The 24,156-nt window shown below is 46.0% G+C and overlaps 1 protein-coding gene and 1 long non-coding RNA gene across 3 annotated transcripts in view; one reads left to right on the top strand and one right to left on the bottom strand.

The window, feature by feature from the left end:
• The window catches only part of SORL1 (sortilin related receptor 1), a 289,661-nt gene that overhangs the window by 91,675 nt on the left and 173,830 nt on the right, over window positions 1–24,156 (top strand). The window contains exon 1 of one of the 2 annotated variants that reach the window (XM_055273512.2): window positions 14,754–15,199. The exons of the other annotated variant lie outside the window; for it this stretch is intronic. Within the exon in view, the coding sequence (XP_055129487.1) occupies window positions 14,915–15,199 (285 nt within the window). The 5' untranslated portion in view covers window positions 14,754–14,914. Of the gene's footprint in view, window positions 1–14,753; window positions 15,200–24,156 lie in introns of those variants that run through there. 2 annotated transcript variants of the gene reach the window in all.
• Window positions 482–15,550, bottom strand: LOC129479791 (uncharacterized). The gene is made up of 3 exons (XR_008656785.1): window positions 15,258–15,550; window positions 12,279–12,482; window positions 482–1,969 (listed from the first exon to the last, which is right to left on the bottom strand). It is a non-coding gene; the product is annotated as an uncharacterized lncRNA (long non-coding RNA).

Raw genomic sequence — 24,156 nt, forward strand, 5'->3', positions numbered from 1 at the left:
CAAGGAGCCAGACTCTTTGAGCTGGAAGGGACCTTGGCATCATTTAGCCTGGGATAATTGCTATACTATAGGTAATCTAGACTCAAAAATAGACTAAAACTGTGGGCCACAGGGCTTATAGGGGAGTCTTACTGGTGCAGTTGACTTCCGTGTAGTTTCAAGGAAAGGCAGAAGTTGATGGGGAGTGGAAGTAGGGAGGATGTTTAACAAAGGAAATATGCAAACACCACATGTTCTAAGATATAGGAACATAGAGTGGCTAAAGGTTTGCGTTTCAGGAGGCAAGTAGTTAGAGGTAATGGTAAATAGGGGAAGAATTTCAGAAAAGAAAAATAAACAGATTCCAGAAAGTTTTCGGTAACATAAGTTTCCATATCTACATGGAGTTCTCCAAAATAGAAGATGAATGCAGGTTTTGCCTTTTCCGAAATACATGATTAGTTCAGCATTACATATCAAGTATCACACCGAAGTCTTAAAATCTGAGGGCTTTTTTTTTATTACTTAATCAGAACTCCCAATTTGAACCGTCCACAATATCTCTGATAAGCATTAGTCTAGCTTAAATACTTCCAGTGCCAAAGCATAATACTGGAAGAAGCAACTCATTTCATCCCTTTATTTTAATTTATTTTTATTCAAAGCATAATTACATATGGTAAAGTGCACAGGCCTTAAGTGTATAATTTGATTAAACTTAATTGTTTAATCAAAATGTGAAAATTGCCATCACCCAAAAAATTTTCCCATGCTCCTTTCCTGTGGCCCACCCTCCCTCTACATTCTCACAGGCAATGACTATTCTGATCTCTATTTCCATAGATGAGTTTTTCCTGTTGCTAGACTTCACATAAATGGAGTCATTCATTGTGCGTACTCTTTTGTGTCTGGTGCTTCTCATTTAACATAATATTGTTGAGATTCATCTATGTTGTTGTATGCATTAATAGTTTGCTCCTTTTTATTGTTGGGCAATATCTCACAGTATGAAAAATCTCAATTTATCTCTTTAGTCTATTGATAGACATTGGCATTGTTTCCAAAGTCTGGCTTCTAGAAATAAAGCCACGGCCGGGTGCAGTGGCTCACGCCTGTAATCCCAGCACTTTGGGAGGCCGAGGCAGGCGGATCACAAGGTCAGGAGTTCGAGACCAGCCTGGCCAATATGGCAAAACCCCATCTCTACTAAAAATACAAAAATTAGCCAGGTGTGGTGGCACGTGCCTGTAGTCCCAGCTACCCGGGAGGCTGAGGCACAAGAATTGCTTGAACCCGGGAGGTGGAGGTTGCAGTGAGCTGAGACGGTGCCACTGCACTCCAGCCTGGGCAACAGAGCGAGACTCTGTTTCAACAACAACAACAACAAAAGAAATAAAGCTACAGTGAATATTCTTATCCAACCTTTTTTTGTAGACATACAATTTCATTTCTTTTGGAATTTTTAGATCACATAATAGGTGAATATTTATGAGAAAATGCCAGTTTTCCAAATGGCTCTACCATTTTATACTTTTGCTGGCCATGCATAAAACATCCTGCTGCTTCACAGCCTCTCTAACATTTGGTACTGTTAAAATTTTTAAATTTTAACCATTCTGGAGGGTGTGTAGTGCTATCCCATTGCATTTTCAATCTGCACTTCCCTGACGACCAACAATGCTGAGCATCTTTTTTATGTTCTCACTGGCCATGCATACATTCTCTTTGATGTGGTGTTTATCTAAGTCTTTTGCTTGTTTAAAAAAATTGATGGTCCTTTTATTATTGATTTGTAAGAGTCCTTTGTACATTCTGTTTACGAGTCTTTTGGCACCATGGAGAAAATTTCCACTTTGGAGCCAGACACCCAACGGGTTTGAATCTTGGCTCTGACTGTATATCTTCTATGAGTAACTCAATGTCTCTGATCTTCAGCAGCTTTGTCAGTAAAATAAAAATAATTCTCACCATACGGGATTGCTTTGAGAATCTGAAAGAGCACAAATACAGCACTGAGTTCAGATCCAATCCTGGCACATAACAGGCACTTACGATAACATTTAAAGACGGTGATTATTAATGTAAATGTTTGAAGATAATGGCTGAGTTGGCCCTCTGCTAAATCTCCTCTATTCTAAGTTAAATATCTCCTTTCTTCAACTTTTGCATAAAATATGATTTCCAGACATTGCTGCCACAAGTTATATTTGAATTTTTTAAACATCAGTAAGACAAGGGCATTGGCCAATCAGAATGGACGCAGGCCACTGGGCTGGATGAGAGTCTAGGTGGCCCCTAGTGAACCAGACATTAATTAATCTTTTAGTTACTGGATCCTGGGGGAAGTTCACGGTGTTCTGGGTGGGGAGGCATGGTGCCTGGGACAATGGGATTTGGTAGTGGTCAGGAGCTTGCCGGGGCTCAGGAAATGATACCCCAGCGTGGGCATGGTGGCTCATGCCTGGAATCTCAGCACTTTGGGAGGCCGAGGCTCCCAAAGGTAGATCGCTTGAGGTCAGGAGTTTGAGACCAGCCTGGCCAACATGGTGAAACCCTGTCTCTACTAAAAGTATAAGAATTAGCTGGGCATGATGGTACATGGCCTATAATTCCAGCTACTCAGGAGGGTGAGGCAAGAGAATTGCTTGAACCCAGGAGGCGGAGGTTACAGTGAGCCGAGAGCATGCCACTGCACTCCAGCCTGGGCGACAGAGAGAGACCCTGTCTCTAAATAAATAAATAAATAAACAAACAAACAAATAAAAAACTCCAGAGGACCAGAGGATGACATGCTGAGACTTTGAACTAAAGAAGATGAGAAAGCCCCACCAGCAGCTTCAGAAACAAGTTCTCTCTGACTTTGTCTTGCCCTCCCGTCTCTTGTCCCTCTTTCTCTCCTGACTCATAGAAACCAGAATTCCTCTTTCCCAAGGTGGGTCACAGAAACTAGAATTTCTTTCTCCCAAAGCATGCCATGAGCCTGGAAAGATCACACTCTCCCTTAATACTTCTGTTTTGAAGACCTTCATTCAAGAGGGGTCCCGTTCCATACTCAGGAGGAAGGAGGTCAAGAAGAATCTGAATAGACAAGACTTGCTGGGGTTCCCTTCTCAGTCTATTACCATTAGATTACACCCTTTTGTCCAGTTGCATTTCTACATAGCTGTCCATTCTTCATCAAACCTAACCATGAAAGTAGACAGTCTTCCCTGGGTCTTTGAGTCTTGATTTCTGACGGCTCTTATGTCACATAAAATTATGATTAAATACAGTTTTGCTTTTCTCTTGCTAACTTGTCTTTTGTTATAAGAGTGTTGGCTGTGGCCCTTATGATGGGTGAGGAAAGGGATCACTCCTTTTCTGCCCCTACTGGCTGCAGAAGTAACTATTTACCAAGGAAGATATAAGTATTTCAATGTTTTAGAAGCGAGCCCCAGTAACAGAGCTTGCCTACTAATTTTTTTTTTTTTTTTTTTTTTTTTTGAGACAGAGTCTCGCTCTGTCGCCCAGGCTGGAGTGCAGTGGCGCAATCTCGGCTCACTGCAAGCTCCGCCTCCCGGGTTCACGCCATTCTCCTGCCTCAGCCTCTCCGAGTAGCTGGGACTACAGGCGCCCGCCACCACGCCTGGCTAATTTTTTGTATTTTTAGTAGAGACGGGGTTTCACCGTGGTCTCGATCTCCTGACCTCGTGATCCGCCCGCCTCGGCCTCCCAAAGTGCTGGGATTACAAGCGTGAGCCACCGCGCCCGGCCGCTTGCCTACTAATTTTTAGGCCCATTCTCTCCATTATTACTTTCTGATTTTGGAAATAACTATTGGTTGTTCTTGGTATTGTTTTCCACTTCTTCTTCTAAAGGGAAAATAACCCTTGATTTGTTAGTGGGTACATGAATGCTTAGAAAAAGGCCTCTATTGGCCAGGTGCTGTGGCTCATGCCTGTAATTCCAGCACTTTGGGAGGCCGAGGTGGGCGGATCACGAGGTCAGGAGATTGAGACCATCCTGGCTAACACAGTGAAACCTCGTCTCTACTAAATATACAAAAAAAAAAAAAAATTAGCCGGGTGTGGTGGTGGGTGCCTGCAGTCCCAGCTACTCAGAGGGCTGAGGCAGGAGAATGGCGAGAACCCGGGAGGCGGAGCTTGCAGTGAGCCAAGATTGCACCACTGCACTCCAACCTGGGTGACAGAGTGAGACTCCGTCTCAAAAAAAAAAAAAGAATAAGGCCTCTATTTCCCAGCATCCCTTGCAGGTAGGTGTGACCATGAGACTAAGTTCTGGCAAATGGGATGTGAGCAGAAGTGATGTGTATGCACTGGCTTGTGCCCTTTCTCCTTCCCACTGGCCAGCTTGAGGATGTTCTGGTGAGCCATTGTGGATCATACAGAAAAAGGAGGCACCCTGGGATGGCACAGCAATGAGACAGAAGGAGCCTGAACTCCCGACAGCTGCATGGAGCTACAGCAGAGACACCAGCTAATGTGTGGGAGAAACACACTTTTGTCTTGTGTAAGCCACCATCATTTTGGGTCTCTGTGGCATGAAGCTAAAGTTTTATCCCAACTAATCCACTGATCCTAAAAACCTGTGTGCCACTACCCCTACTCTTACCCTAGTTTTCCAACAGGAGCACTTAGTAACATATTGTAACTGACCTAGATAAGTTTATTCATGCCCAATCATTAGTTATTTTTGATAGACAGAGTAGCTGCCAAGTTGGAGCACGTAAGGTTTAGTTAATCCTCCACAACCTCACTGCCGATTCTAATGACAGCAAACCTTGCACCAGATTCTGCTATACAGGCAGATGTTTATTAAGTAAATATTTATTAGCAACAAGGCATAGGAAGTCTCTCAGCTCTCTTTTAGGTGCTTTCATTGCAGTTTACTTGAATGTGCTTTCCTAGATGCAGATGCAACATTCCAGAGTCGGCATTCAGTTAAACTTATGGTTGGTAACAAGCAACTAGAATCCTTAAACCCAAGGACACAGGAAGAGCTAGGGATTAAGACTCAACTGGGGCTGGGTGCAGTGGCTCACACTTGTAATCCCAGCACTTTGGAAAGCCGAAGTGGGTGGACTGTTTGAGGTCAGGAGTTCGGGACCAGCCTGGGCAACATGGTGAAACCCCATCTCTACTAAAAATACAAAAATTAACTGGGCGTGGTGGTGTGCACCTGTGGTCCCAGCTACTCAGGAGGCTGAGGCAGGAGAATCACTTGAACCTGGGAGGCGGAGGTTGCAGTGAGCTGAGATGGTGCCACTGTACTCCAGCCTAGGCAACAGAGTGAGGCTCTCTCTTTTTTATTTTTTATTTTTTGAGACGGAGTCTTGCTCTGTCGCCCAGGCTGGAGTGCAGTGGTGTGATCTTGGCTCACTGCAAGCTCCGCCTCCCAGGTTCACGCCATTCTCCTGCCTCAGCCTCCCGAGTAGCTGGGACTACAGGCGCCCACCACCACGCCCGGCTAATTTTTTGTAGTTTTAGTAGAGGCGGGGTTTCACTGTGTTAGCCAGGATGGTCTTGATCTCCTGAACTCATAATCCGCCTGTCTCGGCCTCCCAAAGTGCTGGGATTATAGGCGTGAGTCACTGCACCCAGCCGAGGCTCTGTCTCAAAAAAAAAAAAAAAGACTCAATGGGCATCTCTGAGGCTAGAGGACATGAAGACGTGGGATGGAAAAGGGTGTCTGTAAAATATTTTTGACGAGCCATATGTCTTGAATACTTCTGACTTTACTAATGACAGCCCGTTTCTAATACTTATTAATCTAACTAACAAGCTACTAATGAAAATTCATTCTCAACATTTGTTATGCTAATTAGTAAAAAATCACTTGTATTGATTGAGATTTAGAGCTAGCCTGGAGCTAGCGTTGGACTTTCTAGTGCTAGCTGACCACCCTTGAGGCATGAATTCCTGATTAGGACAAATGACTGCCCCGGGTTGCTGGCCAAACACAGTAATATCTGGCTGTCTACAGTGGCATATCTAAAATAAATTCTCACAATGCCACGTCAAACAGACAAGAACCTAAGGCATGAATATTCCCACTGAAGAAAAAGCCATGGTTTTATACCACTCTCCTGTTCCATTGATGCTGGAAGCTTTTCCTTATTCATAGTTGCTATATTGTCTGTAGTAGATTTTAAATACTTCAATATAAACAGAGTCATGTATATGTGTATAAATTAACTTTAATCCATGCTGGGAGTGTACAGTTCACATCTGAAGGGACTTCATCAGAAATCCATGCTCTCAATGTGATCGGCACTTGAAGCATCCTGGTCAGGAATTCAAGCTTTTCGGGGAGCTGCGCTGAGAACATCATGTACATTTTAATCAGAAGGTGTATAAATTAGCATAAGGAATATTAGTTATTATTTTTCATTGGTGAAATTAGCGTTGCTCAATAAACATAACTGGAGTGGGCTTGCTTGGACAAGATGTAAGAATCCAGCAGACCCAGCAGGCTGATTCCTCCTCCAGAGCTGTTGAATTCATCTGGTCTTTTGTCTCTCCACTTAAAGGGAAACTGTTCCCTGATTTGTCCAGGAGTTTGGTGGATCCCGGCCTCAGAACCCTGCTCCATCTGTTTGGGGTCTAGGTTCTCCTGTAAGGGTTTTAAGGGTGCCCTGAGCCTTCTGGTACAGGATGTGTGATGGCCTCTAGCCTGCTTGCTAAGAAATGTGTGTGTGTGTGTGTGTGTGTGTGTGTGTGTGTGTGTGTGTGTGTCTGTGTCAGAGAGAGAGAGAGAGAAACCTGGTTTAATTTATAAAAACTAATCTCAGTTTTTATAGGAACATATCACCTGGTAGTGAGGTTGAAGGGACATGTACAAACCTGGATAAAAACCCAACAATTGCTGAATGACCAAATTGATTTACCAACAATACCGAACCCGAGCTTTGCTCAATAACAATAGGCATCATTCGCTAAACAAGTTTTATGTGCCAGGCATTCACTTTCTAAACCATTGACGTGTAAAATCTCAATTAATCCTTTAAACCTGCAGATGTAGGTAATTCATATTTACCTACGGATGAAGAAACTTAGGCTCTGAGAAGGTGCCTGAGCAGATCCAGCAGGTCTGTGGCAGAGCCGGATATAAGCCCAGGTGAGTGGGCTCCTGACGTCACGCCTCTAGTACTTTACACTGCACATGGATGCAGGGTAAGCCCATTTCAATCTCTGGTTCCATTTTAGGTGATTAAATGATCTGGGCAAGATTAAATTATGAGGTGGAAGAGGGGCGGAAGGGTGCACAGGATCTGACTTCAGTGGGCAGGATAAAAAATGAGGACACAGTGGGTGTCCCCCTGCTGGGAGGCATCCAAGACAGATGGGGGAGCAGGAACCACACTCCATGGCTGGCAGACTGTAAAGTAGTCCGTGGCGTCATTATCACAGAATAACGGCCTTTTAGAATTAAGAATAGTCTTAATTTGTGCTGTGTTGGGTTTTTCATTTACACAATGTCAGATTTCAAAGAAAATTCATACACAAAACTCACTGCAAATTTAGCACTGAAGCTTCTGTTGAAATAACCATTGAAAAGGAACGAATTTTTCACTCACCTCTTTGCTTAGGTGGTTGGGCAGTTTGAAAATTTGCCTCCGAGCAGGTCTGTTGGTATGATCCAAACTCTAATCGCTGTTTCAATAATTTATTTGGTGTGGAGGATTTAATGTAATTTGTTTAAGGGCTCTGAGAAAATGTATTCTTTTATGTGGAGCCTCATTAAAGCACTTGCAGTTTTGAGTCTGGTGGGAATGATAATTTTAACAGGTGTTAATTCAGCTGATGACACCATGTAAAATTTCCAGGGTGACGGATTTAGAGAAGGCGCATAGTGAGAGGTATGATCTGTCGCACCCTCTGGGAGATTATACGGATGATACATAGGTCCTCCCACTTCTTCTGAGCTGTAGCAGGAGATGGGCAAAAGTGGCATTTGGAACACGTGTTGTGGCCCTGGTGAAACAGGTGCTGGAAGAAGCGCTTCTCAGAACCCCTGGCTGCACGGCCTCCACAGATCCCCGTGCCACAGTGCTGAAAGGGACGAGCTAGGCGCTCCACCCCACCTTCTGCTGTACCCACAGCTCTCCTTTGGCGTCTCTCTCCATGGGCCTTCCCAGCCTCCCATAGCAGGCACCACCCCACCTATTTGTTCCCACACCCTACCTTGCTGCCACTCTACCCTGAAACCTTTCTTCCTTCTCCTCAGACGCTGAAAATAACTTCCTGCTTCCTCCTGGAACCAGAGCACTTTAGCCTTCTCTGCTTGTCCCATCCCAACTACCACACACACACCTGAAACCACGGCTCAAAACGTCTTATTCTCCAGAGAGTTTGCCCATCACCCTCCCCAAAGCCAGTACTCATCTTTTTCCCCCCAAGACGGAATTCGTTTTGTATTTACATATTTCTGCTAGTTTCATGTTTATCTTTCTTCTCTTTCTCAAGTTCCTTGCAGTTAGTGGCTGTGTCCTTTATAGGCATTTGAACCTATTATTGGGCAGATGATGACTAGGACATGCATAAAAATATGTTGCAGGGAAAAGACCCCCTTCTTGCTCAGGCTGGCTCCCCTGGTGCTGACAGGCCCTCAGAGGTCTCTCTGCCATTCTTCGGAGTGAAAGCTAGAATGGAAAATTCAGTCTCCCCAGAGCATTGATTCAAAATTTTTCCTCCTTCCAGAACCAACTGCTGAAGGGTGTGAGGAGCGGGGGTGGGGGTAATTCCCTCTCACCACTCCCTTCACTTTCATTTCAATTCTGTAGGATCTAGTCTGTCTCTGTTAAGTACAAGACAGGGGAATAGACTCCAAGACATCATTACAATTTAGAAAAGGACATAAGTACCAAAATGGTTGCTCTAATGGAAGGCAGAACATGATCAACGTCTCAAAAGAGGCCTAAAGCAAGTTTCAGGGCCTCTAGGGGTGGTTGGGGGGAAATCGAGGAAGAGGTCAAGAAGTGGCCTTTTAATTAATGAATAAACAAGGCCAGAAGGGAGAGCATTTCGATCTGTTCTGACTGGAAAAGCGGTCTGGGGGATCCTAGGTTTCTGTTAGAATGTATCCAGGAGGAGGCCAGGCATGGTGACTCATGCCTGTAATCCCAGCACTTTGGGAGGCCGAGGTGGGCAGATCACCTGAGGTCGGGAGTTCGAGACCAGCCTGGGCAACATGGTGAAACTCCATCTCTACTAAAAATACAAAAATTAGCCAGGTGTGATGGCACATGCGTATAATCCCAGCTACTCGGGAGGCTGAGGCAGGAGAATCGTTTGAATTCAGGGGCTGGAGGTTGCGGTGAGCTGAGATCGCACTATTGCACTCCAGCCTGGGTGACAGAAACTCTGTCTTAAGAGAAGAAAAAAAAAAAAAAAAGGAAAGTATCCAGGAGAGGTAGGCCAAAAAGCTAGTCTGATTGTCTGCTTTCCCTGTCTTGCTGGCCCTAAGAGTGTGCAGAGGCCTCTGCTGAAATAAAGCATCACATTTCAATTGTGTTGTGGCCAAGCTGATTGGTCACATCCCTAGGCTCGTCTGTGCCTAACGCATGCATCCGCAGTGAATGTACTGCAAAGGCCTCAAGGGAAGAGGATACAAGCCTTGATATGTAATTACACAGGGATTTTCAAATAATCTTCAGTTTAAGTTCTTCTCATTCACTTCAAACCCAGGAGGGGGAGTCCTACTCCTCTATATTCCCAGGGAAAGAGGTAATTTCCTAGGGACCCTCAGCAACCCATTGTCTTATGTCACGAGGTTTGTCCTTGGGTCTACATAATTATAAGAAACTTCTAGGTTCCCGCTTCACACACTTTGTGAGAAAGGTCTAAATGCTTTCTTGTTATAGAAGTTCAGGAAGTTGAGTTACGCAGGGATGAAAGCCAGACAAGGGTAAAACAGTGGAACCAAAACTTGAGGGTTTTTTTTTTTTTTGAGACAGGGTCTCTCTCTGTCACCCAGGCTGGAATGCAGTGGTGCAATCTCATCTCACTGCAGCCCTGACCTCCTGGGCTCAAGCGATCCTCCCCACTCAGCCTCCTAAGTAGCTGGGACTACAGGCATGTGCTACCATGCCTGGCTCATTTTTGTATTTTTTGTAGAGGTGGGGTTTCGACGCATTGCCCAGGCTGGTCTCGATCCTCCCACCTTGGCCTCCGTAAGTGCTGGGATTAAGGGCATAAGTCACTGCGCCTGTCTGAGGGACTTTCTAAATCTCGCGCTCTCTCACAGGTTTTGAAACACTTTGGAAACCAAATCCCTCGCTAAATTCATCTCCTAGAAAAGTATAGAAAACAGAACCGGACTTGTGAGCTTTGTAACTGTAACATTACTGCTAACTTGTCCCAATCAGGGCGTGTGGGTCAAGCAGATATAGCATCTCATCTAGGCTAGGTACCTAGGAAGGGAGACAGCGCTGGTTAAGGCAGGGCTGAGCTGTGAAGGAGGTGAGGCCTAGAGCCACTCCCTTTCCTTCTTTCTGCCCTAGTTCCGCCTGTTCCACTATACCCAGGACTTGAAATACCAGCTCTTCTCTTCCTAAGGGAGGTATCAGATGTGGCAGAAAAAGGGAGCCTGGGTTCAAATTTATCCCTTACTAACAGTAAGTTAGCAAGCCTGTTTAACTTTAGGCAAAGCAAATAGTCTTCCTTTCTGAATTTCAATGCTTAAAGTCTGTAAAATGGGGGTGACAATAATTCTCGCTTTGGCCCACTTCAAAGGGTTGCTGTGCGATGGAATGAGATAGATAATGCTGTTATAATGTTATGCAAATGTAAATCACTGCTATGCAAAATAAGTTACTGCTATTTCCAGAAACTCCTCTTTGGATTTAATTTAATCAAGAGTGAGAATATAAGTTACTTATTCTATGCTCTGGGTGCATTTGTATTTTAAACCTCATCAATTATCTTGGACGCTTTCCTAACTGAAGTAGATTTTGGCAACAGCAGGAGAAGGAGTTATTTCTTTGGGGGCAGGCGGGTATTTCTATTTTGCCTGAGCCGATGAGGTAAATGGTAGTTATTTGGCCAAAGTAACATGGAAGAGGGAACAATGTTTACTATCCTAAGGGCAGGGAAGTCCCTTTTCTGCTTTAATGACTCTGGTCTGGTTGCGTGACTCAGAGAGGCCTGCTTTGGGGGAAAAAACGAGGTGGGAAGCAGATGGTGGTAAGAAAAGATCTGAGATTCAACTACATTGGCCCCTTAACCAACCATTGCCACCAGGACAAAGGTGGCGTCACTTCTCACCTTAATTTAAATGCATGCATCCTATAAATATCACTGAGTGCCACCATGTGTCAAGAGTATGCTGGGCACTGGGCATTTAGACTTGAATGAGATAGACTGGTTTTGTCATTCTGCTGCTTGTAGATTAAGAGGAAGATGGAGATTAAGCAAGTGACCAGAGAGGAAGTATCAAAGGCTACAGCGGACTAGAGCCTTAGAGTGAGGGCTGTAACCTAGCCTAGGTGCCTAAGGAGGCTGCTCTGAAACCTGAAGGATGAATAGAAGTTGGCCAGCCAGGAGGTGAGCATGTGAGAAGGCCACAGGAAGAGAAAGAACAGAAAGAAGTCAAATTAGGCTTTGGGGAGTTTTTTCCTCGTCGTGGCTGTCCTTGCTGCTATTTTAAACATGACTCCACCTGGATAAAAATGTGGAACACTGTGACCTCTGTGTGTTTGTCCTCTACCTCCGTCTCCAGTGTTCTAGGATGGGCAGAAGGACAGAGGAGGGCAGTTTAAAGTCTGACAACAGGCTTAAGACTGTTTTATACACAGCTGTGAGTCTATCATTACATTTCCATGCATGTTGATTTTCGTCATGATGCTGGGCAGCATCCGGGCAAGGCCATGCAAGCTGGGACAGAGGGGGATATGGTACTGTCTTCCATCCTGCACCCCAACTTTGATGTTACTTCAGAGGGACAGAGGAAGTGGTAGCTTGTTTACAACCCAGAGCTGGTTTTGAAGCTGAGAGGAACACCTCACTCATATTGCACAATTCAGCTCTAACTCCTGTCCTGGGTGACCTTGCCTGTGGCTGCTCCTATCTCACGACCCAGTGGGGGTCCTGAAGGTTTGGGAGTGGTCAGGGCTGAACGATGTCTTTTCATTTAACTTATGAAGAAATCAATGTCCAGAAAGGCAAGATGATAAGACAAAAATCACATAATAATTTGGTTGCAAAGCCAGGACTAAAATCTATGTCTCTAATGCCACCTGCATGCACTATTTCTCTCTGGAGGCCTTCACACAAATTTGCACAGCTATTTCATATACTTACCTCATCTGATACTCTCAGTAGTCCTGTGAGATTGGTAGGGATTAAGATCCCTGTTTTACAGATGAGAAAACTGAAACTCTAAGGAGGTTTGGCCAAGTCCCCATAGCTAGAAAGTCAACCTGCTGACTCAAAATTCAGCATGTCTTCCACTGTGTTCTGTAGTTGTGCAGCAGGCACAGTCTTGGGGGGTTGCTGATTATACACCTGAGAATGGTTTGGAATTTAGATAATGATTAGATAGGAGGGCTTGCAAGGAGTAAATTAACCATGTTTGAATATTCTTACCAATTCTCCAGCATTCAAGTTGCAAATCAACATCAAAATGAGCAAGTAGCTGGCCCTGCCCTACTAGTCCTTCTGTGCAAGGCGCCATCTGAACCTTAAGCCAGCAGTTTGTGTGGGCAAACAGATCCCCATCTTCAAATCCACACTTAGGAGACTCCTGTCTCTGTTTTCTGCTGGGACTCTGACATTTGCTCTTGTAGAGAAGGTTCTCATTAAATATACGTTGGAAAAACCCCAATAATTGAATCGTCTACAGGATGTTCTCACTTTAGCCATATTCCCTTCATTTTCCTTTGAGGGCTAAATGGGAGTAGGGGTATCTTTGCTGCTGGTCCCGAGAGACCATGGGGTTGTCCATTCCTGGTAAGGTGATGCTGACCAGACAGAGGTGATCTAGATGAGGGGTGGGAGGTGACAGTGGTTCAGTGGCTTTCTTGGAGGATGCATGATTGTTTGCATTATTATTTTTAATTGACATATATGTGTATATAATGAATATATATGTTATATATATGAGTTAGAGCTGAATTGCACAATATGAGCAAGGCGTTCCTCTCAGCTTCAAAACCAGCTCTGGGTTGTAAACAAGCTACCACTTCCTCCATCCCTCTGAAATAACATCAAAGTTGGGGTGCAGGATGAAGGCACCCCAATAACATCACACTGGGAACAGTGTGATCTTTTGATACCTGTATACAATGTATAATGAACAAAGCAGGGTAGTTAACATAGAGAATGCATGATTTGCTTGGTGGGGAGAACTGGGTGGTTCTGTAATTATGTTGAGATGGACAGAAAGACATCATCTGACTTGGGGAGAAAATCGGGTGTGGGAGGAGGTGTGCGAGAGCAGAACCTGAGGCAGTGGTCCCCAGCAAGTCTGGCATGGGGTAGGGTAGGGTGGTTGAATGCTGGCTTCGGGGAGATGAGGCAAGCTGGCCTGCTTCTGGCAGGTTGTCATTGGTAGTCCTGGGTAGAGGAGGGGGCTTTGCTAAGCTAACTGAAAAGCACTAGAGTGGGCCGGGGTAGGAATCGGGCTACGGTTGCTTGTTGGAGATGAGGAACATTTTTAGAAAATTGAACTGACCATCCCTTCCTTCCCCTGAACAGCAGCTTGTATGCAACTATAGAGGTAGTCTCCCTTTCAGCCCTGCTTGCTGTGTCTTTATTCTTATCAAAAACCAGGATCTGAGTTCACAGGGCAATGAAACATAAAATGAAATAGGAAAGGTTGCAGTAGTACATAGACCTCGGCTGCTCTCACTAATCTGCAAAAAAAAATATTTTCCTTGGGCGTATCTTAGCAGTTCCATGGCAGAAGTTTTATCTCCTGTGGTTCAGAGAGTTTGGCTCGTCAAGCTGAATTAGGGTTAAAGTGTGTCCTCCCTCCTCTGTGGGTGTTTGCTTAGCTCCGAGCTGTGGGTTGAAGGGACTGGTAAATGTGTTTATTTTACTGCTGAGGCAGGGTGGCTCAGTGCTTGGTCACCTTGGAGAGATCATAAGCAAGCTGCCGCTGGGACCCTGTGCCACGCACAGGTATTCATGCGTGCGTGCAAGCACACCCTGTATAGCTGTGTAATAATTGTCCAGGTGTGGTGCATTCTTTGTCAGATGTACCTTTGTTTTTACTGCCTCTGTGCAGGATGTTTATTTGCTGTGCTTCAGGCGGGGGCACGTAGCTTGATCAAGGGTAGTTTTTGCTGTGGCCCCTGCAAATACATTTTGGTGCCCAGAGTAGATGAAAAACTGTTTCCCAAAAGAGCGGGTTCATCTGGACTCTTGTTGGTTGCGTTCTAGGAGCTAATTCTGTGGCTCTGGGCTCTTCCCCGGAGGTGGGGATGAGGCCGGGGCCGGGGGTGGGAGGTGGTCTTGTGGCGGGACTGGGGGCTGTGCACTCAGGAAAGTGGCCACGGTTTAGGACGACCTCGACCCGACCCTGTATAGGCGGCAACTAACTCCAGAGAAAACGAGCGAGCCCCACGCAACTCTTCATTCCTGCAGGCAGAACAAGGAGGTGTGCCCGCCAGGGAAGGGGACGCACACTCGCCGGCGCTCGCTGCCTTAACTTCCCCATCCCCGAGCCAGGGAGGGGCCGGAGTCGCCGCCGAGGCCGCCGAGCGCAGAAAGTGCGCGAAGGGGACGCGCTGCGAGCCTCACACGTGACGGCGCCGCGCCGAACCGAGCGGGACCTGGCGGCAGCCGCGGCGGGCGCAGCTGGGCGGCCCGGAGCGGCGCGGGCGGCCTGGAGCCCCGGGAGCGGCGCGCGCGGCCCCGGCCCAGCGGCTCTTCTGGCCTCGCGCTGCACATTCTCTCCTGGCGGCGGCGCCACCTGCAGTAGCGTTCGCCCGAACATGGCGACACGGAGCAGCAGGAGGGAGTCGCGACTCCCGTTCCTATTCACCCTGGTCGCGCTGCTGCCGCCCGGAGCTCTCTGCGAAGTCTGGACGCAGAGGCTGCACGGCGGCAGCGCGCCCTTGCCCCAGGACCGGGGCTTCCTCGTGGTGCAGGGAGACTCGCGCGAGCTGCGGCTGTGGGCGCGCGGGGATGCCAGGGGGGCGAGCCGCGCGGACGAGAAGCCGCTCCGGAGGAAACGGAGCGCTGCCCTGCAGCCCGAGCCCATCAAGGTGTACGGACAGGTGAGCAGTTTTGCAACCCGCCTCCCTCCAGTTTTTTCCTCTCCCTGCACTTCCTCACCCCCGCATCCATCCGTTGCAGTCGCCTCCTAGGTGCAGGCACCACTGGGGACTTCCCGGCTTGCATTTGTTTTTTTCCTTCACGAGTACAACCGTCAGCACTTGAATCGCATTGATCTTTCCTTCTTCCTGTCGATTTAGTAAACGTATTCCAGGTAACTCGCCGGGTGCAGTGCGTATTACCCCAGGGTGTGTGCACAGAGATGTAGTTTCCGGCAGGTATAGGAGGGGTGCAGCTTCATTTTACATCTGGATAAAAAACGGGCTTTCTTTAGTGTATCATCAGTTGGCAGTGGAGGCGAGCACCCTGCAGTTGCGGTACACTTACGCAGAACAGCACGAGGTGGGGGTTTCCACACTTAGCATTATCAGCACAATAAAGGTGGGCAAACCTGAAAGCTTGTCGGCTGTCTCTGTACAGTCAGACAAGAGGTGTGTGTATGTGTGTGTGCGTGTGTAAGGGCTGAATTTTTAATTTTTTATTTTTGACGAGGGTGTGAGATGCTTTCCATTCCTTCTTACCCACCCTTCAAGATGCTGACTCTCCCACCCCTTTCAGGATAACTTTATTTTGGAGAGGAATACCCCTCATGGCACTTGGAGATTTGAAATGACTGCAGGAAATTTGGTGGGCATTATTATTCTGTAAGTGATTTATTTTTACCCAGGCAATAGGTTTGTTAGATGATAAGTAACGTGAATTTCACTTTTATGGTCAGACTTACTGCGAGGAATTGCAGATGGAGTTTGTAGGTTAGGATCAGCACTGGCAAAATTAATTTGACCGTGTTATTGCCTCATGAGACTCCCAGTCCTGCAGTTAAGATTGACATCAGCAAAAGTATAAGGTCGGTGGGGGAGAAAAAGTAGGACCAGAGGAGGTGGTAAATACACTTGTTTTCTAGAGTCAAATTGTTCCTTTTAAAGTAGAAATTATTAATAAAAGATTACCCTGAGTTCTGCCTTTTCTCACTAATTTCACTTTAGCCATTTCTTCAGGAAATATAGAGTTAAATGTTCAACGCTTGGATCCAGGACGAACCTTATAAACATATCACCCTATTGTGTCATTTTGTTGGTGAAGAAACTGAAGTGTGGAATGGTGAAGTGACTAGTCCAAGGTCATACCGGGAAGGTGGCCTGCTCTCTAGTTTTTGTCTGCATTGCCTCAGTGACCTTTGCTTGATTGCAGTCACCCTGTCTTTATGCAATGCTGTTTAAATACCTCCTTTCTAAAATAAAATAGATCCGGTGTAAAGGGGGAAAGGATGGTGGTGAGTGGGTGGGAGCGTTGGACTTCCCTCCACTATTGGTCCCTGGGCAAGAATGTGTGCCCCAGGGCATGTAACTAATGGTGGCCACAGGCTGCAGGAACCTGCATGCTCAGTTCCTCTTGGGACCAGATCCTTGTCCCCCTCCCCGTCCCCACCCCATATGACAAATATGTGTATGAACAAAAAGAAGTCATCAAGGTCCTTGCTCTAACAGAAACACCAGCATGGGGCTGATGGAGGGTGGGAGAAGGAGGAGGAGCGGCCCACTTCTTCACTGGGCCTCCCCAGTCAGCCCAGCTCTGCTGTGCTCTTCAATCAGCATTCTGGGAACTGGCAGTTGGGGGCCGGTGGGAGACAATCCCTCTCAGTGCTCAGGTCCCCTGAAGCTATAGTTTAGGTTGAGGAAAAAGCTTTCTGGTTTCAAAAATATGCGTACACGTGCCATTTCTTTCTTGGGTTTGGTTTATGAAAATCTCCAGGGGATGTGGGGCAGGTTGGACATGAACTCTGTTCTCATTGGGAGTGACTCCCAAACCCTGGGCTTTTGAGTTTCTGGGCCAGCCAGATTGAGTTTGGTTCAGCTGAAGGATGGAGAACTAGCAGTTAAACTCATAATGAGGAATTCCTAACCGGAGGGTGAGGATGCAAGGGTGAGATTTTTCTTCTCTGTGGCTGCCTTCCTATGCCATTGTTGCCTCTTGCTCTGAGGTTAATAAGAAGTGGAATTAATTTGAATCTGTAAGGATTTGAGTCAGATAAAAGGAAGAACTTCCCCGTACTGGGCTTTCTGCCACAAGTTCTATCTGGTGCAGACCCTTCAGAATGCAAGCACAGGTTGGTGACTGAAGGGGTTTGAGGTGCCCCTCTTGGAACCCTGGAGTAACTAACGTCTATTTGGAATGATCTTTCTAGCAAGGATGACCATTGCCTCTGTGTTTCCCTGGGGCAGACCTGGTTTCTAAGTTGTCTCTGGTGGTTATGAATAGCACCCCCTTCACTCTCAAAAGTGTCAAGATGTGACAATAAATTATATGGTCCTACTTTTAGCCTTAAGCCAAGTTCCACTTTGTACTCACCGCTTTCCCCTTCAACGTTTAAACCTAAGGAATGGTAATGTTTTCCAACAGTATTGCTTGACTTGAGTGTGGTTCTATGGAGGTGCAGTGAGGTGGGGAATAAAATTTCATTCCTGCTTTTAGGAAATTTACAATTTAAGGAGGAGAGCAAGCAGATGCAGATACAGGCATGTCAATGTACCAGGACGGGAACCAGGAAACATGGTCACAAGAAACCAGCCACAACTCTACAATGGTGTGATAACGGGCTGTGTGACATGCAGCGCATGGGAGATGGAGAGATAAGGGGTGGTGGGCTCAGACACTGTCCAGCTTCTTGCCCTCTGACCTTTGAGTGAGGTTAAGAGGACACTGGCAGCACAGATTAGGGCTGGAAGCAGAAGCTGCCTGAAGGAAGCAGGCCTAGAGGCGATGTTAAGGCCACCAGCTTCCGGGAGAAGAGAAGGGAAGGCTTTCTCAGGGGAATACTTGCATCTGAGAAAGAGCCCTGGGCTAGAGTCAATTCCTCTGCTTCGCTAACCCTTTGGGTAAACTAGGCTTGGTTATTTTGACCATTTTCCTCCTCAGTTTCTCTAAGGTGGGGAGACTGGCTTCTGCCGTGATTACTTAAAGGCACATTTATGATACCGAAATGTGATTGTAGTGGTGAAAATAATTTGCTGGCAGATATCAGGACTTTTCTGCCCATGTTCAAGGCTCACGCCTGTAATCCCAGCACTGTGGGGGGCCGAGGCGGGCAGATCACCTGAGGTCGGGAGTTCGAGACCAGCCTGGCCCACATGGGGAAACCCCGTCTCTATTAAAACTACAAAAATTCACTGGGCGTGGTGGCGGGCGCCTGCAGTCCTGCCTACTCAAGAGGCTGAGGCAGGAGAATCGCTTGAACCTGGGAGGCGGAGGTTGCAGTGAGCCGAGATCGCACCACTGCACTCCAGCCTGGCGACAGAGTGAGACTCCATCTAAAAAAAAAAAAAAGGCAAAGTTTAGAAGTTGAGCCCCTTCTTAAAAAGGCCAAGTCCAAGAAGAGGGATTCCCTAATTCATGCCACACTGAATTTCCTCCTGATTTCTCATAAGCTCTGTCTCTCTGTGCCATCATGCCTGCTTTTTCCTCTGCCTGAAATGATCTTCCCCGACTCTTGTCCCTGCCTGGAAAGCTCTTATTCCATTCTTTAACATCCAAGGAATACCTCTTGGTATTCTCAGGCTATGGTGGGAAGAGTTTCTTCTGAGCTTGGATGCAGCACTTACTGCCTTGTGTTAGAATTGCTCAACTGTCTCATCTTCCTATTTGCTCCTTGAGGGCATGGATCAAGTTCTCTTGTGTTTCCCTGGCACTTGGGAGGCCCTTAATGAGTATTTGTGGACCAGCCGTGCACCTGGAAGAAGAGAGGCCCGGAGGGTAGGAAGCACATTCACATTATATAAAACTTATTTATAAGGAGGAATACAGTGAACTCACACATGGATAGTGAAAATGAGATGGCTGATTCGGTAGTGAGGATGCAAGCGGCATGGCCTACAACAGTGGAGCCCCGATTTTCCTGTGCTATATGGGAGTTATTTTGAATGAAGAGCTTGAATTCTATTTTACAGAATCCTCTCTTTTAGGGCTATCATTCTGGTTTATGCTAATGGTATTGTTTTGGGGAAAAATCCTTTGGAATGAAGCACAAAGCCTAACAGGATTTACAGGTTTATTTTCCTTCCAACAAGCTCTCTCTTCATAATTCCTACATTTTAGAGGCCAGGGAGTATTCAGTGTCCTGATTTGAGACTGAAAATAAAGTGTCTATTACAGCACAAGGCCCTGGGACAAAGGGCCTCCTTTGGGGGTGGAATACCGTTTAGCTTTAGATCTCTTTTGAGTAGGTTCTTCCATGATACACTTGGTTGGGAAAGAATTGGCTGGTTGATTCTGAAGTTAGAATGTTTGACCTGTATGCTTCCAGAATAAGATGAGAAGGCAAAGAATGTGCTGCTTCAGGTTGGCTTTTATGTAGCTGAAGTGTTGCTTGGGGCCTTGGGTTGGCTCAATAAGGGATGTGACCTTGAAAAACTCTTCCTGGTTCCACTTGGCATCTTTTCTTAGGGAGCTCTGTGCCCAGTCTCTGACCACTTTTAGTTCATAAACAGCTTGCATGGTTAGAGGCACAGAAGGTGGAGGCTTTGAGAGGTGGAAGGAATGGAGGAAAGGGGTTGGTGAGAAGAGTAAAGTGGTGGAATTTCAAGGGATGAAATAAAAAACTGTCTGATTAGGTAGTGCACGTTTACAAAACAAAATTTGTACAAAAGAGTATGTGGTGACAAATTTCCTCCCTTCTCATGCCCCCTGTTCACCCAGAGCTCCTTCCTGGGTGGCATCCATTGTTATCAGTATTTTTGTATATCTTTCCAGAAACAGTCTATGCTTGTACAACATGTATGTACATAAAATTTGAAACTTGAATTATAAGTGGCTTCCTGTTATCTGTAGTCCCTGGTATCCTGAATAATGAGATTAACTTTAGCTCTAAATTATATTTGTGATATTATGATGGTGAATTGTTAGAAAATTACCTGAAGTATCATAATATAAAATAGATGATTACTTTTTTTCCAGGCCAGGTGAGAAAAACCTCATTCTCCTTTCACTTCAAGCGTTCTTGCAGAGCAGGAGAGCAGCCTGATGTAGCCCTCTTATAAATTGGAGAGATGCTGGAGCACAGTTCCCTTGAGATGTGGAGTCCAGGCTTGTAAGAGCATCAGAATACAGTGATCATGGATCTTGGTTTTAATTTGTGTTCTTTCCGAGAATGTTTTCTCTATGTTCTGTAAGATGAAGTTAATGGTATGCTTAATAAATTGCTTTGAGACTTGGGATCCACGAGGCAGATCCTTATAGCAACGAACATCCCAAGGCAAAAGATGGATGTTGTAGGAACATTTCATTGTCAGATTTTGGTCTGTTCCTCCTTAGACATGACAGCCATCTTTGTAGTGTCATTGTTGAATCCCAGGGCAGAGACAGATGGAGCCAGCTTTGTTCCACCCACTGTAATGGAGGGACACAGGGGGCAGTCTTATCATAATCTGGAGAGCAGGTAATCCGAAAAATAATCTATTTGCTTTTGCTATGTATTTATTTAGTCTTTTTTTTAAAGCATTCCTTTACCTTCCTAATTAAGTTTTGCTTAGGTGAATATTAAAATGAATTTGCATTCTTTGATCTATTGGTAAGGGAAATGGCTGGCCTAAATGTGTTCAGGGAAAGGCAGTTTGGAGTTTAGAATTTTCGACGGTAATTCAGATGCAGATAATTGAGAGTTGATAAAAATGTATTAAATGTTTTAAATGAATAAAAATGTATTAAAACCTGGGGGCATTACGTTGACCTTTCCTCCATTTATTTGGATTTAAATAAGTGTGATGGAAAGTAAAAGAGAGCTCAGTGCATTTTTGGTTTGACTATTCAGGGACTAGTATTTCTCCAGAGGTGGTCTGGGCTGTGGGGATGAGGCATTCTCTGTTGATGAGCATGGGACCTTCCTATGCATTTTCTAGGTATACCAGACTCTGTTGGCAGATGGTATAGTCAGTCTAGCCACGTACATGCAAAAATCAATTTCCCTCAATTTAAAATGAGCCACAGTTAATTTCGACCTAATTTATTGGTTTATCGACCTGTGAACCCTGGGCCTTCGAAGAAGTGGCATGGGCGGCCTTCAAGCACTGAAGTGGCTGATGAAGCTAAAAACCAGAAAAGGCAGAGTGGGCTGCTGAGCAAGATCAAGATTTGAGTTTCCTCCTATGTTATTGTGAGATGCTCAGTATTTTTTAACTGTAACATGACCAATGCTTTGTGCATTTTATGGTGGGTTCCATAAAAGTAGGACTGCGTAATGATCACAAGTACAATAGTGTGTTAAAAAATAATTACAAAGTTCTGTTATCCACTGGGTAACTGTTTATTATAATGGTAACATCCATGCCCCTAGCACTGCTACTAGCCAAGAGCTGGAAGATCCTATCTTCCTGGCCGCATCCTGGACCCTCTGATGTGGCACTGTTCAATAGATCCTTCTGTGATAGTGATGTTCTCTATCTGTGCTGTTCACCATTTTCACTAGTCAGATCTGGCCATTGAGTAGGTGAAATGTGGCAAGTGTGACTGAAGATTTGAAGTGTCTTTCATCTAATTTTAACAAATTTAAAGTCGAAATAGCCACTTGTGGCTCTTGGCTGCTGTGTAGACAGCACAAGCTTTGACGAGGCCTCTTCTTCCCACCTGTAGGCAACCTCTGCTTCACCCAAGAGAGAAGTTCCTGCAAAGACCTGCTCTTGTAGACATCGCAAACAGGGCAATAAAAGCAAGAGTGGAGGGCTCGGGTCTAGACCCTAGGTATTGGTGGCTGCTGACTGCCAAGATGAGTGTCAGGAGACAGTGGCCCTTCTTTCCTAGGTAGGAACTCACCAGGGGGACCGTGGAGGGCCAAGTGGGTCCGGTGGTTGGCTCTAGGGCATGTCTCTGCACAGTTGCCTCCTTCCGTCAGTCACTTAGTCAACGAAGGCTGACTATTCACAGGGTGAACCACATCTCTGTGGCTTCACTTCTCATCTGGCCTTGCGCAAACACTGCACTTGTATCGGGCTTCGCTAAGGTGGAGTGCAGACCCTGCACGTTCTGTTTAGCAATGAAAGATGTAAACAGTGCCTTAACAGTGGGGCCATCTCCCTGCCCTGCCCTTTGCTTCCTGTGCTTTTGTTGACTTACCTTGATGTAGCTGGGTCTGTCTTTCTTCCCTTCAACCCTCCAGATTGGCATGAAGACAAACACTGCAGGCGTGTGGTCTTCATCTTTGCATATAAACCTCGCCCTCTTCTTGGCTGACCTTTTAACTTAGCATGCCATTGCTGTTGCTGCTGCTGCAGGCTCTTAGCTTGGAAAATCAGGACCCTTCACAATGATTTATCTCCAGTCCCCTGAATTAGATTCAAAACACAGCTACGAATTCTCAGAAAGGCAGGCTGATGTGATTATATCCCAAATCTGAGTGGCTGACAAGGGCAATAAAAAGATGTACCTATATCAAATGCATTTGTGCCGTGTAGAGACCAATATGTTGTTTATTATCTCCCCCCTTTTTGGGGGTTTTTTAAATGAAGAAGGTAACTGATGTGGCCTCTATTATTTCGAAGAGAGACTAGCCTGTTGAGTAGAAACCCTGGGGGAAGATGACTAGGGTGAATCTTACGTGAAATAAATGTGGGGTGAATCAATGGGTGGGCCCTCAGTTGGGATTTTAATATTTTAGGGGTACTGAGATGATTTCCTTCTGACTTTGGTGGGCTGGTGAGCTGAGGTGTAGTGTCATGATGAAATTTTTTTTTCTTTTTTTTTTTTGAGACAGAGTCTCGCTCCTTTGCCCACCTGGAGTGCAGTGGCTCTATCTCGGCTCACTGCAACCTCTGCCTCCCAGGTTCAAGCTATTCTTGTGCCTCAGCCTCCTGAGTAGCTGGTATTACAGGTGCGCGCCACCACGCCCGGCTAATTTTTTTGTATTTTTAGTAGAGATGGGGTTTCACCATATTGGCCAGGCTGGTCTGGAACTCCTGACCTCGTGATCCACCCACCTTGGCCTCCCAAAGTGCTGGGATCACAGGTGTGAGCCACCGTGCCTGGCCTTGATGAAATTTTTAACTCTGTGACCAGAGGTATTGGAAAGGCTGGTATGATCTGGTTGAGCCTGGAGGGCCCTGGGTTAAGAGCCACCTGTGGAGAAAGGCTAGCTTGGGGACTGTGGCTGGGAAGACTTTAATAGGTACCTGTGAGATAGCAAGCTATAGGGTTAAGGTCCCAGATAGTTAAGGATCCCATTTCTCTATTAGCCCAGGAGACACATGTGAGACAGTTCCACGTGTCTCTGCCCCAGGGACCTGGGAAGAAAGGCCAGTGCTGATCTGCCCAAGGATCTCAGCCGAGGAGCCTGAGATGGCAGGGAGTGGGGACAGAACAGGGTGGGGTGAGTGTCCTGTGAAACCGGAAGTGTTTGGAAGGACTTGCATGTTTTAAACCTGTGCTCAATTAATTGAGTAACCTGAAACTCTGTACCTATGACTTACCTCATCTGTGTATATTTAGTTCCCTGAAATTCTCTCACTGAGTGGTTAAAAAAAAATCTGCAGCTAACTGTGCACATGGTTTGCTGAATTTGACAAGGTGTGCTGTTGGTGGTGGCGATGGGTGGGGTGGAGGGGGATGGTTACTGCAGAAACAAGGCCTTCAATCTCTAGAGGAGAAAAATGAAGGAGTGGATGCGGAAAGTTGGCTAGAGGTGAAAGAGCTATCTAAACAGAGCTGGGGGAGTTTAGCTAGCAGACCAGAGCCTGTGGGACGTCCGCCTGTTGCCTCACCTCCTGGTAGCCCAGAGGGCATCTCCTGTTACTGAGAAATTGGCCAAGCCATTGGGTTTAATGCACTCCCCCTTCTCCTTTTTTTTTTTTTTTTTTTTTTTTTTATTATACTTTAGGGTTTTAGGGTACATGTGCACAATGTGCAGGTTTGTTACATA

Source organism: Symphalangus syndactylus, chromosome 3 (genome assembly GCF_028878055.3).
Source record: "Symphalangus syndactylus isolate Jambi chromosome 3, NHGRI_mSymSyn1-v2.1_pri, whole genome shotgun sequence".
Taxonomy (NCBI): Eukaryota; Metazoa; Chordata; class Mammalia; order Primates; family Hylobatidae; genus Symphalangus; species Symphalangus syndactylus.